The following is a 21,551-nucleotide window of genomic DNA, read 5'->3' as shown; positions in this document are numbered from 1 at the left end:
CAGAATGTGTGCATATTCAAATGATTCTTAAGCTAACATTTGCCAGTGGGAACTTATCAAATGATACCATATTTTTTTTCTTTAATATTGATAAACTTATTGATATTAACAGAACCCAGTGTAATGATGAAATACATACCAATAAGAAGTATTAAAGCCTAGACTTTCACAAACTACTCGAGCTAGGTTTCCATCCAAATTATATCCACATATCGTTTTCCAGTCATTTCCAATCTGCACGTATCCCTCTGATGGGTAGCGTCCTCCATACAGTCTCACACTCTGACGACCTGTATATTTCAAAATATAATTATTCCACGTGCAAAGAAATCACAAAATATATTTGGGATAAAAGTAAATATTATAATCTTTTTACATGCATACATACGTACGTACGCACGCACATACATACATATATACATACATGCATACATACATACATACACATACATACATACATACATACATACAAATTAAAGTATCATAAAATAACATAAATAGTGTATCTTTATGGATTTCAAACTAATTACTGATTCGTCGTATATGAAAGAGACAGAGCAATAGATGACCATCACTTTAAAGTATGTCCTAAGTCCACACAGAGAAGATTATACTTACATTTTTAAACTGAATCTGTGATGATCAAAATGGGGTATATACGGTTGGATATTGTCTAAAGCATTCTATGAACGTATTTAGCAGAGAAAGTTTAAATATTATTAGGCTAAAATACAAAAACATAAATTATCACATGGGAGAACTTACAATCTACTCCAACGTCTTGGCTGTGCGAACAGCTGTTAGTACCCCACGTAAGTGATGGACATTCATCTAGACTAGTTTCTGTCCCATTACATGACAAGTTGTTCAGCCATATCTGCCCTGTTCCCTGACCGTAGCTAGCGTATGTATATAGCTGAATTGAGCTAGAAAATGAACAATAAGATGACTTGATCCATATACTAATATTAAAATGGAAACATGGATTGCGCATAACTTATATTAAATGCTGAAATTATTGAGTTTGTATAAATTTTAACTGTCCATATAATTATTTTAGTGATTTTTTTTTATATAAACGCTTTTTCGCGGAAAAATAGATATGTATTATATTCTGCCCTGAATGTAAGGATATATTAAAGGCTGACATCGACATAGTAAATGTTATGTTCCTAAAAACTGTCAATTAATTGAAATAATGGATCTTAAGAAATCGGTAATTATACACAATCATTTCCGAACTGCTGTAATAAAATTCGTACGATTCATTGTTTCAAGCCATTGGTATTTTAATCCTTCGAAAGAAAACATTGAGATCAACATCACCTGTGTTTAGGAAAACATTTATGGGGAAATATTTGTTTCCTGTAGCGACTGACTAACATTAGCTAGCTACAATCTATTTGTATCGATGCCAGTAACTTTCTTTTACCTTGTGTCGTAGCCCAGCCTGTAGCAAATGACTTCAGCGTCCCTTGAGTCAAATCCATTGTTGCACACTGTACCCCATATACCATTGTGATACACTTCAACCCGGCCTTCGAGTTCAGTTTTCCCACCAACAAGTCGTATGTCATTTTCTAAACATTACGAGAAAAGATTAGGGTTAGAAAACCTACACTTGTGTTATATTTTATGAAAAACGAGCTTGAGATTTTTAAACAATACCATCATAAATCTGCCCCCCCCCCCAACAACAACAACAACAAAAACAACAAAAAATTAACTGCTCGATGAACTATATGTCTTGAAAATGTTGCTCATTTAATTCCGTATTTTAGAAATAATATTCCAAATAAACATGAGCATTTAGGAGACTTTTAAGTTTAAGGTGCAGTGGAGTACTTGGAAAGAAGGCGGCAACAAAATACTTTGATTGTAATGAAATGAGTTGATATTATACCAGAACCCTAGATATGCGTTTAATTTGATCCTTTTGAACAAAATCCTTTAATTCACTTCCGACAATTGCTAGAAATGTAATAATGAATTTAACTATTTATAAATCTTTAATGTACGGGAAAGGAATGGTTTCTGGTGTTCAAGTTCATAACTCTGTTTTGTTCTTTGTACCTAAATTATACATTAACCAACCCATGGTACGTGCTAGTGCATTTTTTAATATGTCTCCGTGTATAAATTCGATATATTCTACTGATTATTTGTTTGCTTCTGGGCAATCTGTTGGGGAAGATATTTTTCTTTATTCCTGGTTGTCTGTGTACTGCAATATGTTGAGTCTGGTAAATGATCTCCAGCTATTTGTACGTGTATGTATCAAACAGATATATATCGAAATGCTGAAATAAAGAATCATCTAGCCAGGCATAACATTCTCTGCATGTACTTTATAGTATCTCCAGCGACCGTCAACGAAAACGTGTACGGGTATTTGGTCTCGTTTCAGAGGTTTTCTCTTCTATTCACTGGCGTTGAAATTGTTCAGATTTGTATGAAGCTACAGTGCCGAAAAAGTTTGACTTGTGTACTGTTCTTTTGCAATCTTTTTTTAAACAGGTTGAGGAAAACAGAACATCTGACAATTATTTCAGTGATTTTATAAATTTGAAATAATTATGTATCACTACAAGTAATCTTGAATAAGAATAAATTCTGTATCTCAGCTTCGATTTAATTAAACATCAGCATAAATCACTGACATGTATCGCTCAGTCCATGCGGTAACCACACAATTTAATGAATTCCATGATCAGAATAATAACAACTACAACAGAAAAGTCTTAGCAGCTTTGCAAAATAATTTTGCGGAGACACATCATCACGAACATAATCCCTACAACCAACATCAACAATAATAAAAGCTAATAATATCAATCATGGAAAAGAAAAAGGGAAAATGAAGACTAGGAGGTTGACCACTCCTTTTCTTTGAAGGGTAAAGTGAGGAAAATAATTGTACATATTTTATTTATGGTTAGTCAGGTCGGTTAGTAACAAGTATGATAAAATGTACAATATTAACTTGTTTTTGATAACTATTTAGGCATTCGTGCCTAACATAATTTTACCTATATATCTGTTTATATTTTCAATCTTTAGAGCGTTCATTTATCCGTAGGACCTAACTGATTATGTTCCCCATACTCATTGTTATCTTCAGAAATTTACTTTTACTACGAAAAGTAAATTTCAGGTACATTTCCTTGGTGCTGTTGTCCATTAACGACTACATCGGAGTCTGTAGATAGTTTAATGATTTCGAGAATGAAGAATCCAAAGCGGAGATTTGTATTTACAATATTTGAATTATTCATTATACATTTATAATTATTATTAGACCCTGATGATGCCCCATTTCCGTTGATTTAATAACCATTGATGTCAAGTGCGGATATATAATACAAGACAATCATGAATTATGCTCGAAACTGTAGTAAAGATTGTATTATGATGATGTTACTGTGTGTAAAGGCAAAGTAATATAGAAATAAAAGGCGTTAATGCAACAATAATGTAAATGCTAAAAGATCAAGCCGAAGCTTTCACTTCTTGACACATAAATCGATCAAAATTTATATAAGAGACGTTCCACACGACAAACTGATTCCCGGGTATTTCTCCAAGTTTTGTTTTTTGTATTGCTTCAATCGTTCGATTTTGCTGTTTCTCTCATAAAGTTTTGATTTCAAGAGGATATAAACCAAAGGATTTTCATGATGTAATACGAGGACCTTCGCTTAACATCGTTTGTAGTCGGGACGAGCAAACTATTTATCCAAATTAGACTGCCTTTACTTTTTGACTGGTCACTTTTAATAAATGTCAAAGGGTGACATAATTTAACATTTAGAGAGCAGTCATATACTGCAAAGCAACAATTTGTAAAGAGTTTACATAATTCATCTATGTATTTATCGCTACACACACACATACATGCATACATACATACATATATACATACATACATACATGCATGGATGCATGCATGTCTGCCTACCTACCTACCTACCCACCTACATACATACATACGAACATACATATACATATATATTTTAAAATTTTGTATATTCATGTTTTAATTAGACAGAAGTAGGTATTTTATTATTTTATGTAGTTAATGTTTATTAATGAGCGAAATAAAGTCATCAGTTGCAATTATTGTGTTATTCTCATTTTACACATGTTTAGCCATTTAGATAACCTTGAACCAGGATTACCTGTTAAAGTTTTGTTACCTGAGCAATGCAGCTACCCTGATTACTGTTCATGCTGGGTTGTTCTATTATATGACAAGTGGTAAACAACTTTCTGATTGGTTAGTTTGCTACTTGTCTGAATAAACAACATAGTATGAACAGTATATTAGTGGTGTTCAGTCCATTGGAACTTCTGAATGGTGCTGGTCATGGCATTGCATTAAAGTGCCTGGTGGTTCTTTTGCTTGCAAGAAAATGTGAATTGACCTTTGTCCCATATGATAAGGTAAATATATTTATAATATGATTAATGTAACAGTTTATTTTTTATGTACTCTGTATATTTCTCTGGAATGTATGTTGATGTATTTTAGTACATTTTAATAGGTTATCAACCCGCGTATTCTTTTATTAGCATATCGTTCTGCTCATACGCTTGTCTGTCTGTCTGTCTGTATGTTCTCTACGTTTGCTCTAAACACTGTTGTTTAGGTTTATCTGATCCACTATCTGTCTAGATGGATAATTAATAAATATATGGTATTGTAAGTTATTCGTATTGAATGTGCTATAAACAGAATCAATGTAAACATGCAGAACAGTCATGCACTGATGACGATATTATTTATTACTGTAGTCAATTTATTTTTATTGTATTTGTAGGGTGTATGTAACAAAGCCACTTATCAGCCTCAATAACCAATAAACCCAATAATGAACAAAATACTGGATTTGCTGTAACAAATACATACATACATACATACATACATACTCAACAAAGTTGTTTCTATGTGACGACATTTCACATTACACTTATCGAGCATTTTGTCTTACCTTTGTTACAGCTAATACCAGTGTCATACTCGTGACCGTAATAGTTGATCCTTATATCAGATAAAGCACAATCGGTTATGCTTGTCTCTCGTCCTGTGCAGCCATAACTTGAAATATAATACGTAGGACCAGAACCTTCCCCAAAATGGGCATAACTGTACACATTTACTCTGTAACAAAACAGATTATTCCCTTAGTCGCATGCGTTAAACCAGGTAAAATTAATCTATCTATATATATATATATATATATATATATATATATATATATATATATATATATATATATATATATATATATATATCTGGAATTAAATTGTTCAACCTACAATATTTTCTGAATTGAGAGGAAACGCGCTTTTTTTCACGTTATGATTAACCACATGAGTAATATAATATTTAGTAGAATATAAGAAGTTTTTTTATTGTTGCCGGTAAGCACAACTGATCTCAGCTATTGATTTGGTGTACACAGATCATAATATCCATAAAATCTGAATCCGTGTCCCTTTTCTAGATGTAATTATTAACCACTGACGTGTCTTAAAAGAATGTTAGCGGTCAGTAAGAAAGAAAGATGACCCAACGATTCCACACCAGGACTGAATGAAGCCGTGATATGAATCATGCGTGGCATGGCCATATATCGCTCTTGACGAACAATTTTCACTGATTGTAGTATCATCAGAGGGTTTCACCGGTCTTGGTACAAAAAAGTACTGAAGATTATGCCAATGCATTTCGGCTATATTAGAACCAGAGAAATAACGAGGGCAAACTCTCTTATCAAATTCAATGACATTAATGTTCACGAGACTCTCGCTTACTTTATTTACTGAAACCTCTTACTATCGGCTTGATAGCTGAAAAACTTCATATGGCTTAGTGACTTCTTGCTATCCGAATTGATTTTCCTTGTCTTTCGATGTACCAGTCGTACTAACCAAAATTAATCTGTCTAACTGGCTTTTTGGTGTTGATGCTACCAAGCGACATTCCCTATTAATGAAAGCCAGAGATTTTTCAGTAAAGCTATATCTCCGATGCCAACCTTATATCACAGCAACAAGGTTAGTCATACTCATACAAGGGCGGGAAGTGCTCTCTCTCTCTCTCTTTTGTCATAATTCTTAGCAGAAAACACGATATTCCATCCTGAATGAGACGATCCTCCACTGCCAAATGTAACAGACGTTCACCGGGGGATCTGCATGGAAAAACCCTGCCACAATCCAGAATATCGTTAATATTCACCGCAGAGGACGACCTAGTTTTCTGCATTGGGATGTATATAGTTCGACCTTATCTGCCACAACAAGTAAACTTACGTGCCACTTGCCTGCGACTAAATAAAAAATGACCATGGTGATCGGTACACCAAAATTAAGTTTAAGGCCAGGTTCAAAGCTCACATCACCGATATTTAAGTAGTCATTCAACAGATCTACCAAAACCTAACTATCCAAAACTGTAATATTTCAGTGTTTGTGTCCCACGTATGCTGCCTGATATTTAGCTGCTTAAATATGATTACGATAAAACAATAAAACCAACTGCTCTTTCTAGAACCTCTTATTACATGTTGACTGACTCTGTCAAATACAGCTATCAGTAAAATTTCAATGCAATGTTACAAAAACGTTATATTCAGGTTAAACGTCATAATGGAATCACTGTGTGTGAACATCACTCTTCTAACAGTTTTAAATAATTCATCTTTCCAATATGGATAGCGTGACCAGTAAGACTTCTTTAGTGTTACTTGATAATTAGTGATTGCTGATCATTAGCTTTAAAAAATATTCCTAACTTTGAACGCTTTCATAATAAGAAATGGTTAATTACAGTATCGCCTGAATTTACAAACGAAGACGAAGACACGAATTGCTTAAAACATATGTTTCTAAAAATATAATTTTTCTGAAAAGTGTATTTTGATTGGATATATAAATGAAAGAGGAATAAAACGTGATTCGTTAACTTCGTACAATACCACATATACAGGCACATGCAGTTGCAACGGCAGGGGTTGTCTAATTGGCAAGCATGCACGAGACCAAATTTGTCCGAAGTTCGGCTAAAGGAGCTATCTTCTCCATCAGTCAGACGTTAGGATATCAAGCTAGAAATGTAATATTTCCCCTGAATTTCAAAATCTGTCCTAGTCAATATCTTGGCAAAACCATTAATTTTCAATAACAAATGAATAGCTACAAAAAGCCATTTACACAAACATATCCACGCGAAACTAGTCAACGACTATAACTCAATTGGACTTTCAATAGATTTCATCGAGATGCTACTGATTGGAAAAACTAAACGTTACGGCGCAATTATAAAAGTTTCCAAATGTATAGAGTTTATGAAGCTCTCCTTCAAGGGACAAAATGGCTCATATGCACAAAACACAAAAGCCAAGAGACATCCTGGACTATTACAAATTAGAACGACAAGAAAATCAACAGTTAAATAAAAGAATAAAGAAGGAAGAAGTAATTGATCTAAAGCTAAGTAAAATACAATTCTGTGTTGCTGTCAGATTAATGTATTTTCATAACATAATTCAAAGGAGCGGTGGTCGTATTTGTCGCACAGATAGGAAATCAGAAGAAATTTAGAATGTTACGTTTTGAAGTAAAGTACAGTGTGCTTTGAATTACCTTGTTGTTTCAAATCCCAACATTCTACAAATGACTATGGCTGCATTTCCATCTAAATTAAGTGCCAGACTTCCCCACATTCCATCAGGACCTAGAATTTCAACTCTTCCTTCATGTGTTCCACGTCGACCAACAAGGCGAACTTTTTGGATCGGTACACCTGAAATAAAGATGTATGTATTGTCTGAAACCTAATTGCATCAAACTAAATGGTGGATTATAGATGGCTTAAATTTTGCAATATTATATGTGCCTAGTTTCATTAAATGTCATGCCATGTAATCTTTCTGAAGCTATACTAGTTCTAACTTTATTTGTCGCATATTGAAAGACATTACAAAGTGTTCAATAGATAGATGGTCAAAAATAATAAAGACATATTGAAGTAATTTCTTGCATTAACGAATGCATCAGAAGGAAAACAACTCATATATTTGCAAAGGCTCATTTAATAGAACCCTTGTTATGATAAATACTTAAATTATGTATTAAACACTACAGCTGAATTTCGTTCTGTACCTGCTTTTCTATAGCTTTTGTTCGTTATTTCAATAAAGTGTTATATCTGCATCTGAAACATTGTACGAAACGTTGTGGCTATTTTCTTTCTAAGAATTCTTCTTTGTATTTATATTTATTTAATACAGCAACAAATAGTTCCCTTCCACCGTAACTGTGGACAACATCAATTGCACATCGGTAACTTGAATTAATTAGGGTGCAGATGTTTGGGTCCTTTCTTGTTAAATCGTGCATATCACATATAGACGATGCAATTTAGTTGATTTTTAGAATCAGTTACAATATGTGCCTATCTAATCAATCTTGCAAAATGTTATCAATCGTTTGAGATATTTCGTTTCTATTCATCCAACGACTGTAGTCATGAAGTAACTTGTATTTGACTAACTTGCAAAGTTCATATTTTGTGCCTATTTCAAATATAAACTGAAGACGAGATGTATAATAAAGATGAAAAATAGGGTTATAAGTGATCTCAAATTTCTACGTCGAAGGCACAGGACGATCCACAAAGATCTGAACGTTTAAATAACTTTGGAAAGAATTTAAACGATTAAAAGCTCTGAGATAACAAAAAAAAACAGAAACAGAATCGTCATCATCTCGCGGCAAAATAGAAGCAACATGTTCAGAGTTTTTAAAAAAAATAGGGGTCTGTATAGTAGGAGGAGGCATTTTTTTTACTTAGGGTGCGTTGAATATCCAAACAAAAACTTTCGTAGGAATAAGAACATGCCGGAATAAAATTCTTTTTTAAGCATACTACTGTGAAGAACAATCTTTTCCAAACTATGTTTTAGTTTCTCTCGCTAATAGATAGCGTGGAAACGAAACGACATTATTAATCAATGAACTAATCTAATACAGTACCCTGTAACATGCATTTGAAGGAGATGTTAAAGATCATAACAGGCCTTTAGTAGTATAAAGATGTGCAGTGCATGTACTCTCTCTGGCTTATGTTGTCTGGTTTGTTTGAGCGATTCATTTTACTAGTGTTAGTCTTGTATCTTAATTTGAAGTAGCAGTATCAAATGGCAGTGACTCCAACACAGAATGGTTAGTTTTCTTGAAACATAGGTGGGAAGGATTCACGCCATTAAAGGAACCACATACAGATGAGCGACCGACGGGGAAAGTAACCAGTTATATCCTACCATATTTCAAATTATGTGCTTTCAAATAGAAAGATTTGAATAAATGAATATTAATAATAAACTTTAAACTATTTTGAATGAGTACATTCCTTAAGGAGCCCATGATGACCTAATGGTCTAAAACGCTTGCCTTTGCCGAATACTGACGTCCCACTGTTGTCCACGTGTCGATCTCGGGCTAGACTAATTTTGATACTGAGATAGCTTGCCTGAAGCTTCCCGTGATTTGATGGTTATTAATGTGGGGTTTCCCTGATTCTCCCTCCACCACATATATAGGTCACTATGTATATCATATCATGTGCTGAAATAAGGCGTGAAATACACGTCAAAAACAGATACAGTCCATAAAAACAAGCAATGATTGACGACTCGAAAAGTTGAACATTGAGTGAACGAGTTGGGTAGCTACCAGATAAACACGAATGACTATGGGGAAATATTAAAATACAAGAGCATTGATATCGAGGCACGCAGCAAGAGAAATAGTCTGATTGTTTGGGTGTTTTCAGAGATGATCGGAAAAAATTTAAGCCGTTGATGAATAAAGTTATGCATTAAAGGCTTTAAGCTGACCACAATGAGACCAGTCTATAGGGAACGCATAGTCAGTCAACCGCAGAAAAATGTAGTTAACAATAGGAAAACAAACATCCACAAATTTCTTAACGCCTGACTAGAGAGATAACACTGATAATGGACTACTTTTGACCAATGCACATCAGCTCAAGTGGAGTGGACGCAAAATAAATCGCGATTTTCAAACAAATTTTGGATGGCCAGAAACCATCATGAAAAGGGATGAAATCAGATATCTCAAATACGAATATCAAGAGTACAATCGCATACCTGCCAGTTTTTTCACAGCCAGATTTTATCATGGTAAACGATCACCGATTCGTTCACTGATTGAATGAGAAGTGAAAATCAAGGATTTCTCAGAGTGTAAATAACCTTTCAAAATTTCATAAAGGTGAAATTATGAACATATGTTGATTCTTCTGTGCTGATAAGTGTTAAAGGGATATTATTCAAGATATGAAGCTTTCGAATGAATCACCGGACGCAGCTTATGATGAAATAAATGTGGTATAGTGTAGTGATGCATATAATTAACAAAACATACACACTCTCTCTTTCTCTCTTTCCAATGTTGTAATTTTGAAATACGTTGCAATACTTGTATTATACAGGGGGAGTACTAATTTAAGTTCTTATAACTTGGGTCGAATCACATTGAATCATTATGCGTTACTAAAATATGTAACAAAAGGCGGAGTAAAGCTAGCAAGTTTCTGCCTTCAGTGCTTTCGGCTGATTCAGCATAATCACATTCGCTTGACGGTAATAAAGTAATATGAAACTACCAGGTTTTGCCGTTTATGTTACCCTTTGGGTCCACTGGTACCCGTCCTCACCTCTACCCCAATAACAAAGTTATCCCCACGCAATCGATACATAGTAGTAATTTCCATTTCGGCGGGGATGCAAACACACACGTCTTATGAGTGAGCCAGTCATTGAGGTAGAGTCTCGTATGGATGGCAGTGACCCCAAAGATCCCCCCACCCACCCAAAAGGGCAAAGCTCAATTCTTTCATACTACATGAGTATTAACTCTCTTGTGATGGCAGAAATAAAATCCCACAGACTGTACTTAGACAGGCAGGCGTTTGTTAGTGATTAATACGCACACACACACACACTCACACAAACACATACGCACACACGCACACACACACATATGCTGTAATGAGTGGATCTACTGTATACAGACAAACAATAAGCTCTGTGTTGATTCTGTTTCTCCAGAGTTATGCTTGTACTGACAAAAGAGAGAAATATATTAGCTAAGTTGTCAATATTGAATTGAAGTCATGATATTTACTGCTGTGGAATCAGCGAAAAACCACAGAGCCCAATCATGTTAGAGCCTAGTGAAAACATTGTCAAATTTCCTGCAATACAACGAAAGATGAGCGTCCCGTGTATCATCCATGTGGATTTTGAATGCCTCAATGTTTTAATTGAAAGCTGTACTAACAAAAACACAAATGCGCATGATATCGATCAAAACAGTGCAAGTTGCTGACCAAACGAACATGTAGGTTTTTATGTAGTAGTTCGATGTGATGATCAAATAGAGCAGCTAGGTTTTTATCGTGCCCAAAGCGCTAGTGCACAGGCGTTATCGCTCCACACACACCTGAGATATTTCTGAGATCAATTAAAGTCAGTGAAATGGATTCACTGATAATACTATTCGTGACTGTCATTCATTGCTGGATTTGTTATCGCCCCGTTACCGACAAAGAAACCGCTCCGGTGGCCTAGTGGTTAGAGCGTCCGCCTCGGATGCGGGAGGTCGTGGGTTCGATCCCCGGCCGAGTCATACCAGAGACTTAAAAAATGGTACTAACAGCTGCCTCGCTTGGCATTCAGCATTAAGAGGTTAGTGTTAGGACTGGTCGGCCTGGTGTCAGGATAATGTGACTGGGTGGGACATCATGCTACATGTCTGCGGCATGATGCCCCAGTGCTAGACATCACTATAAACTGCCACAGTGCAGACATCGTAGCGATATGACTGAAAAATTGTTAAAGCTACGTTAAAAATCAAAATCACATCACATCACCGACAAAGAACAAAGCCCTGGTTCCAAAGCTTATGGTCACTGTCACAACACTGGTGCTAACAGCGGTGAATCACACAACGGATGTAATTTGCAACTATTAATTTATCCCAACAAACAAAATTTATTTTGGTGTTTCATAACCACCGTGGGTACAATGGCCACTTAATCATACAAACAGTAGCCACGGCATCAAAGTTACCGATCCCCAACAACATGGAAAAATGCATGACGTTTCAAATCGGCCAATTACATTATATAAATTCATCGCTAAACAGATTAGCGAAATGTCTAGTGGCAGATAGGTTAAATATCACTCTCGACTCTGTTCAGTTTGATAACATGGAAATACATGCATTCATACGAGTACAAGAGTACCTGAAACAAATTTGCTGAACCTTTGTTGCCACTGATCTAAGCGTTTTGTTCATCGTTCTCATGTGAAGGTATTTCAGAAGCAGATTATGAACATGCAAAGACATATTTGATCAGCATTCGAGTGCAAAATCCTCGGAGACTATCTCTTCCATTATCTTCGCACTGATGTCTTGTTGCTCGCTTGTGTGTTTGGGTAATTTCGTGATACTGCGATGCATGGTAACAAGCATGATCCTGCACATTACGTTTCATCACCGCATATGAAGTTGGGTAATTATTGCTCAAAACCAAACTTGAGCTAGAATTGCCACTGACATTGATCAGAATCTGTCTAACGAACGATCAGTTCGTAGCGAAATATCCAAGTCGCAGTTACGCTCATACCAACAATCCTAACGTGGACGGTTATGACCCCGAAGACCCCAACAGTTATATTATTTATATAAACACCAATAACTTTGATGGCTGGGTCATGATGCAGCAACTTTCGGTTGGTGGATTTAAGTGGATCATCCTGCGATACAATTTTGAAGTTGATCTGGAATATCATGGGCACACAATGATTACTCTTGAAACTCAGAAGCGCTGTTGGTGATCGGTTCGTGCTTATCGCTGCATCAGTGCTCGATCGTTGATGACACCTACTCGCACATGGTGGCCATGTGAGCGGCCTCTGTGTATAAGCTCGTTCGAGTCCATCTGGGTAACTTGCAAAATCATTTGATCTAAGCGCCTCTGCTTCTTTGCATATGATGCCCATACATGCCAATGGTTAGGGCGTCTATGTAGGTCCGTACTGGTCCTTTTCAATTATGAACACAATCATATTTGGTACCTGGACATCCGATCAACCAATTGAAATCTTTCTAATACTGGTAAATAAATTCACCACATTGCTAGTTTGGCCAACCATGCTCAGGCAATTCCTTACTTCACTGGTTACGTGTTCCACGGTAGCTTCACCTCTCCCATCCTATAGCGGACTGTACTATATTTTTGATGTCCGACCTTTTGTGTACATTGTTGTTTGCTTATATCATTATAATTTACTTTTAATGAGAGACATCTATGGCAATCTTGGCTTTCATGCCTCCTTTGACGACCCATCATGTGATTCGTTCTCAAAAAGTTGGATTAACTGCAATAAAGTTATGGATCAGATCCACTTCGGCGCGTTGACGTCCGCCAATACAATTGGATTCTTATGCATGGTCATGTCGGTAACACGCAACATCTAGGCTATATATAGATGATTGGCAGGTCTTGTTTGATTGTTTGAACTGAGTCGTAGATGAGATCGTGTCATACTGCTCCCCAGGCCTAAATGATTAGAGCGTCCTTCTCGGATGCGGAAGGTCGAGTGTCCAAACGCCGGCTAAATCGTACCAAAGAATTACATGAATGGCACTAGCAGCTCCCTCATTTGGCTCTCAGCAATAATAGCTTAGTGATATGACTGGTAGGCCTGGTGTCGGGATAATAGCTAGGTGGGACACCATGAAACATCTCTTCGGCAAGATGATCCAGTGCTAAAACATCACCATACACTTCCATAATTCAGACATTGTAGCTATATTTTTAAAACTACGTCAAAAATCTAAATCACACACAGATCAAGCCCTTGTACCAGGTCCATATTAATTATAGCCAGGATGATTTCTCACCGGGATATTTAATCCATGCTGACCCTGGTAGTTTTGTTAATGCAGTCGCGAACTTTTTTAAAAAACCGTACTTTATAACATTGAACATGTTTGCTATACATGGAACACATGTTCCAGTAATCGCTCATCGTCCATGGTCTGTTCGAATTAGAGCTGGATTTGCTGTAAGTGTCTTGGCGTGACAGTGTGCATAAAATGAAGACATGATAGCATTATGACAGATATAAGCAATACCTAACTCGTCCAAGCATGGTGGTGGAACCCTGTTCCCATCCTCAGTTCCTTCACTGGTAATTAGCTCTGCATGAACCGGAAAGAAACTCAACTATCGTTGAATATGCTTGTGGTTAACCTGGAATTAATTGTACCTGATTGCTCCATGGGTTGATGATCAACCGTGTTATGATATTTTAAAAGGTGTTCAACAATCGTTGAGAAGTAGTAGCAACACCATGACGACTTTGTTATTCACGAGAATCTCCGCTTCCATCGATTATTTTTGACCATTGATGATCCGCCTACTATTGACGATTTGAATGCAAACAAAAACAATCGTATAATGTACGGAGGTGTTATGCTTGAAAATAATGTCAATACCGCACACATATTGTCATAATGTTAGCACAAAACACTGATGTCATCTTTTTGATTCAACGATACGCCCATATGCAAGAAGGGATTCTTGACAATTGTAATATGCTTATGATATTTTGTGGCATTTCGCGCGTGGTCTTGGAAACATTCATTGGATTTGGAGTGCTGCGGACCACCAGTTGTATGAATTTCTCGACATATTTGTACGGATTACCTCGGACCCGTATAGTTTCCTCACTTTTGATTTGACCGGAACTTTCAGTTGATGGGGTAAATATTAAACTGGTCTGGACATATCAGTTTAACAATCAAACACGCAATCGTATGCAAATATGCTGCCGTGATACCATAGAATCGCACAAAAGACGACGAGGTGATGCTGCCCAGCAGCACATGAAAGTGCTTGAAAATTTAATAGAAGCCCGCCAGTGCGTCAGAAATATATTACAATCGCAACAACAATTAACAGCGCTCACTGGAACAGAAGCCGCTGGTGCAGTTTGTAAAATGACTAAATGTAACAAGGATATCACGAAAGCGACGAGAGTAATTGGGAAGACTGTCGCACGTTTGCCACAGATGACTGAGATATCCAACAAAGACGTTGAAGAACTTCATGAAGACGTCTGAGAGGCGCTTGCTAGAATATCAGACGTGCTACCAGAATACAAGTTAGAGTTGAAAACACCACCTCTATTCTTTAACGAAGAAGTTTTACATCAGATCTTTACAAAGCCAATATAGTTCGTTTTTCAGAGACCTTTCGACTGGCAAAGGTATGTGTTAAGTATGCTATTAAAAACAAATCCTAAATACATTGATAGCGAATGAACAACAAAACTGGTATTTAGGGAGTTTACTGGAAAGAAACTAGTTACCCGTATTCAGTCGGATCGTTTTAATCAAATACTGAATGCATATATGAGTGGGAAAATTAAGGAAGGTGACGCATAATAGGGATCTTTTATAAGACGTGCAATACCTCAACCAGTGATGCAACCACACCTTGAATTACCAAGACCACAAATTCCAAGGCCAATCACTACACCACAAGAAGAAATAAAATAACGCAGATTTCATGACTCTACGGCTAGCGCACCAATCAATACCCATTCTAATTAAAATCAGATCTCCACTGTCCTACGTGAAGATCGAACAGCTACATCTTAGGTGTCGTGTTTAGGTGACATTTGAATTGACCAATACAAATCATCAATCTGAAAGTGATTCACATCGTTTGGCACACATCGATGCACTTCGGCCACAATGTTCAGTCCCCAAACGCATATATTGGATCTCATCCCATTGGCTGATGCAATTAATTAGCAATTACGATAATAACATAGGTCACCACAACAAACCCCATATGTGGTCGATATCAGATCGTCACATAGGACAGTAGAGATCTGATTTAATCCAGAATATAGCACACACAAAGGAAGTAGAGACACGGTGGCATATACCTCAAATAATAACGTTTCACCAGAAACTACAACAACAAAAACAACGTGGTGCACATGTGCCTCCATCAGCAAAAACGCTGAAACGGAAACGGTTTAGTCAAACCTTCACCGAAGCAACTACAGCAAGAAATATCAAGCATTTGCAGAAGAAAACTATCCCATACAACCATCAGTTTCAGCTAGGAAAGAATACAGAAAATGAGTAAAGAAAGTAATAACAGATATGAAGAATCTCAGGCAAAAGAATGAAGGAGTCTTAGTCATTAATGAATCCTCGTAGATTTGTCGGCGATTACTCACTAATCATATCACGGACAGAGACATATATCATGCATGAACTTGTTCAAGATATTCATGACCTATATGAAGAAGAAAGATCTATCATCGATGATGAGTTTTGAAACAACTTAGACATTGCGTGTGCTGCGTAAACTATATGTTTTAATGCAACAGGTGGTTTTAAATACAGCCCAGAACAATTACCATCTAATCCACTAAACCAGAATTCAGTGAGACCTTTTCTGCACCTGTGAATGTGGAGGACTCACGCTCATTTGAAATCGCAATTGCATTGCTGCAAGTCTATTACAAAAAGCTTACTATCCGATCCCATCAGTATAATGGTCTGCCCGAAAACAACTCATTTTTGTTTTAAGCAAACATTGGAGCGAACTGGCATACTAATGAAATTCCTTCTGTCGCTTGCAACACACAACACATCAATGAAGATATGTTGGTGTAACTGTCAAGGACATTTCGATAACTGCCAATGAAAACAAACTCAGTTCTATCATAGCCATATAAACTGAAACGTATAAGGTTTATATTGCATGTTCGTCCTTAAGGTCAGTGATAGGTTGGCCTGGCCACATTCCAGGTCATAAACGAACTTTGCGTGTAGAGTATTATATCGAGCCTGACGTTTTGAGAATTAATTCAACAAAGCAAGTCAATGTAACATGTGACATCAGTAGTCGTAGTAATGAAAGCAGGTCGAAAACGACTGGTGCAGTTGTTCAGCGTTGTATTTTGTTTGGTTTTCGCCAACGATGGAACCTGGTGACTTGATGTTCATTACGCCCTCAGCAACCGTCTATATTCCACGCCATTGTAATCTGCTGATGCACAGTCGTGCGTGGACGTATAAAACTCATTCGCATAGTTAACGGGAGAAACCGGTGTCTATGTCATATTATGGAACTAGGTTAGGTGATGTTGTTGTGGAATTTTGCTAGTGCGCTAAAAGCACTCACATCCGTATTTTCGCGCTTGGCCCATCTCTAAATAAGTGACAATGCGAGTTGTGGATAGTTTTTAAAGTGCCGCTGTGAATTGATTAAAACAACTGCTTTCTCAGCAAGATCAATTGCGTCGATATAGATTACGGTGATCAATACCAAAGTCACCAAAGATGGCTCCAGTTTCATTATTAACGACAGAATCTATGCCGCCACAGTTAGGAAAATCCTTGACGAAGCCGCTCAGCACAGATTGTCAGATTCATCAATTGGAAATTTGACAATGGGGATTGGTTTTGCACGGTATTATATAAACGTCGATAATGTATTTGCCCAGTTAAACAAAAATTTGATCCATCGTATGTCTGTGCTAATGGACGAAGCAAGAGAGATTTTCAATATAACAAATTCAGTCAGAGATCCCAATAAATTAAAAATAGAATTGCAAGACACATCCAGGTTTTGTCTTCCGTGTAAGGTATTGTTAGAGGTTCAGGTACAACTGAACAATGACAGTTACTATACCAATAACGACTGGTTTGCAAGCGATGACATTATGATGTATTCAACCTTGTATGTTATTCCATCGAATCAATTTTAGACAATGTTGACGTGGCCACAACTTCTCGGACTCGCCCTATAAAGCGATGATTACACAGCTGGCCTAACAATGATATTTGTCAAAGATGTAATTGACCATGCATAATTACCGTTTTGGTTCTCTCTAATCCATTTCTTCCTATTCCTACGGATTTAATGATATGTGGTTATCATATTTTAACTATGAATAAGACTGAAATTAAAGCAAATACCTCCATTCTCTCCGTCTCGGTCTCTCTCTGTCGCTCTATATCTATTTGTCAGTCTGTCTCCCCTAATAAACGTCCAATATGATTACAGTGGCTCAGTATAGAAGCAATAGTTAAATTTGTTAGAGGATTCTTATCGTGGCAAGCTAAGGGCGATAGTTTTAAATTATATCATACCTAATACTAGAGTATTTCCTTTTAGGAAGTAACTTATTATCAGTTTATGATGTAAAGTAATGTAAATGACTATCAACTAGCTTGTATCAGTGAAATAAGATCAAAAATATTACTTTATTCATGCATGCTGCATGCAAAATACACACATGAGTAGTAAGAGATTAATCAGGGTTCTGGCTCACTTTTCTCATTGCGCGATCCCTCATGAAACTACTGCTGGGTAACGGGGTTCTGCCTTACTTGTTTTTCTGATGAGGGTTCTGGTTCGCTTTAACATAGAAAAAGATTTTCCTTAGAGCCAAATGGGCGTTCTGGCTCACTTTTATCACTGAGTGATAAAATAGTGAACGACCGATCACCTATGAGACTAGGTGATGAGGTTTTTGGCCTACTATGCTCCTCAGAGGGGTTCACTGTGTGATAAACGAGTGAACTATACTACTGAGTTGTAAGAGTTCTTGCTACTTGTTGTCTCTTTATTTTAGAGATGTGTTTGTAGTATAGCGAAGATGTCTCTTCCATGTTATCCCCGGAGTGTAGACAAGCTGGAACTGAATGAGGAGAGTAATGATCCAGTGTCTGAATAAGGTGATTTGAGTTCAGTTGGTGGGTCGTGCGAAATTCTTCAAATGTTATTATGTGTTTAAGCGCATCTTTGAGAAGATATGTCTTTACCAGCCTGCCTCGAAAAGTAAGAGAGTTTCTGGGAAGAGCTTGATGGAGGAGTATGATAAGATTATTTCGGAAGCACTATCTTAGTCAAGGAAGCTATGGGAATCCAAAAGTTGAACTGTTCATGATAGCCAAAGCATTTAACAGCGATTTTGTTTCCTCTGGTAAGGATGGCTTTTCAACTCAGAAGACGTATTGTAAGGTTGTTGTAATCTCGGCTCATAAAAAGACCATTGGATGGTGTCTCCTGAAGAATCTTTGAGTGTGTAGGTAATGGGAATGGTTTTGTGAAGGGTATCGATATGCGATTTTTGAGAGTTCTGTTAAACCTTTCGACGACAGAGACCGCTCCGGTGGCTTAGTGGTTAGAGCGTCCGCCTCGGATGCGGGAGGTCGTGGGTTCGATCCCCGGCCGAGTCATACCATAGACTTAAAAAATGGTACTAACAGTTGCCTCGCTTGGCGTTCAGCATTAAGAGGTCGGTGTTAGGACTGGTGGGCCTGGTGTCAGGATAATGTGACTGGGTGGGACATCATGCTACATGTCTGCGGCATGATGCCCCAGTGCTAGACATCACTATAAACTGCCAGATTGCAGACATCGTAGCGATATGACTGAAAAATTGTTAAAGCTACGTTAAAAATAAAAATCACATCACATCACATCGACGACAGAGGCCTTGAGAGGATTGTACTTCCTATACAAGATGATGTTATTTTTTAAGCCAATCTGAGACTGTTTTGTTATCCATGATCTGAGTGCATGAGGCTTTGGTGTACCTATGAGACTGTCCAGCGCTTTCAATTCCTTTTTGTTTTTGAGAGGAATGAACCAGACATATCTACTAGAGACATCGATGACTGTCATGAGATAATGGAAACAATCGTTGCACACGCTATAATCTCTCATATCAACGAGATCTTCTGACCATATCTAATTTACGTCTACAGCGATGACTCTACATCTTGAACAATGATTGCGTGCGGGTTTATGCAGTTCCTCTGGGATGAACTTCGGCTAACGTTTTCATGTCAATGCCTAGCTAATGTTTAGTGCCAAGTATGCCACTCATAAGAGCTCGATCGACATGTTTTCTGAAATATTAAGGCTTGAGGTCTTTTAAGTCCCTCAGCTTGACTCGATCGCTTCCCGCATTATCGTCGGGATAATCTCAGAAACATATCGTGATGCATTGATATGGCATCTACACCGTTGTAGGGTTCCTGACCTGCTCGTATTCAGCCATTAGTTGTTATATGGGCTTCCATGGTCCTGTGTATTTATGTCCTGGCAATGTCCATCCACCACAAGGTCCTGGATGTTTTCGGATGAGAACATGGACATCCTTGGCTCCTCTAGAATTTGTCGATGTCCACATTTATTTTCACCCGAAACTCCTGCCAGCTAGTATCGAGCTCGCATTGTCTGCAATGATGCATATGGTATACAAAGACAAAGTCATCACACTAAGCATTCCGGCGACGATGTGTGCTTTTTTAAACCCGCACACAGCATACCTCCATTTGATCATTCTGCGATAATATTTGGTAACCACCTCGGCATGGTCGACACTATCCGTTTTGGTCTTACACTTAAGACTCAACGAGTACATGTTGGTTATATGAGAAGTGGATATTATTTTGGCGTAATTGTTTGCGATAACACTGTTTTATCGATGCAGTACGACCCACAAGTTATATCGTCAACCTTTTTAAGTTGTAACGAGTTCTACACCGCTCTTTTATGCGCACTGTGGTTGTAACGAGTTCTACACCGCTCTTTTATGCGCTCTATGGAGATAGCACACTACTTCATCGGGAGGACGTAAAGTAAACGAATGCAAATACACTTCATATCGTCCGAATGAGGATGGTTCACGAGGGCCACGTAGTGCATGCCCTGTCCATCGTAATAATTTTGTAGGTTAATGACACAGCACTCGTCAGAGGTGATATTTTCAGGAAGTCGATCTTTATAAAAGAGACTCCTTTGAATTGAGGAATGATGGATTCCAAGCGATTATCCAGAGAAAAGTTTCTTAATACCTATTTTCTAATGTCTTTGCCACTCTTGGTTCCTGGCAGCTGAGGTCCTTTTCTGAGGCCGAGCAATCATGGCAATAACGATTCAGCCAATCTTGCTAATAGAGTTCCAATAAATCCCCCTTCTTTGGACAGTCGAGATACAGACAATATCAGAACGCTACATTTCTGAGCTGTCTTATGTTTAACCACAAAAGTCGCTTGACGATGGGTTAACATGATTAGATCGCGTCCGATTAGTGCTGAAGCTTTCAATCGGATGACGGCAGGTCATTTATTCGTGGCTGCCACAGCGATACTTTTCTTCTGCTGTCGTGACATCGTGACTTCGAATGGAACGAATGACATGACGTTATATCAAATGTTATTATTTTGGGGGTTTTCCTTTAGCTGGTTTGCGATTGGCGCATCTATAGTTAGAATAACCGCGTATGGCGTAGCCGGTTGACAAGGTCACGATGGCACGTCGATCTCCTCTTCCATACACTCTGCTGCCATGCATGCCTGGACCCATGACTGCTTTTTAGTAGCCCCTGTGGCTACAGCCAGAG

At 37.6% G+C, this 21,551-nt stretch overlaps 1 protein-coding gene and 1 non-coding gene across 3 annotated transcripts in view; one reads left to right on the top strand and one right to left on the bottom strand.

Moving 5' to 3' along the window:
* The window catches only part of LOC149797059 (scavenger receptor cysteine-rich domain superfamily protein-like), a 226,352-nt gene that overhangs the window by 105,086 nt on the left and 99,715 nt on the right, over positions 1-21,551 (bottom strand). For both annotated transcript variants that reach the window (XM_089961739.1, XM_089961738.1), the window contains exons 5-9: positions 7,651-7,810; positions 4,992-5,161; positions 1,433-1,580; positions 766-926; positions 140-290 (exon numbers count right to left, since the gene is read on the bottom strand). In XM_089961739.1, coding sequence (XP_089817865.1) covers positions 140-290; positions 766-926; positions 1,433-1,580; positions 4,992-5,161; positions 7,651-7,810 — 790 coding nt within the window. The remainder of the gene's footprint in view (positions 1-139; positions 291-765; positions 927-1,432; positions 1,581-4,991; positions 5,162-7,650; positions 7,811-21,551) is intronic.
* Positions 19,301-19,377, top strand: Trnap-cgg (transfer RNA proline (anticodon CGG)). The gene has a single exon. It is a non-coding gene; the product is annotated as a tRNA-Pro (tRNA).

Source organism: Sinohyriopsis cumingii, chromosome 6, assembly GCF_028554795.1.
Source record: "Sinohyriopsis cumingii isolate HCF-2022 chromosome 6, ASM2855479v2, whole genome shotgun sequence".
Classification (NCBI taxonomy): domain Eukaryota; kingdom Metazoa; phylum Mollusca; class Bivalvia; order Unionida; family Unionidae; genus Sinohyriopsis; species Sinohyriopsis cumingii.
This window is presented reverse-complemented; position numbering and strand designations above follow the sequence as displayed.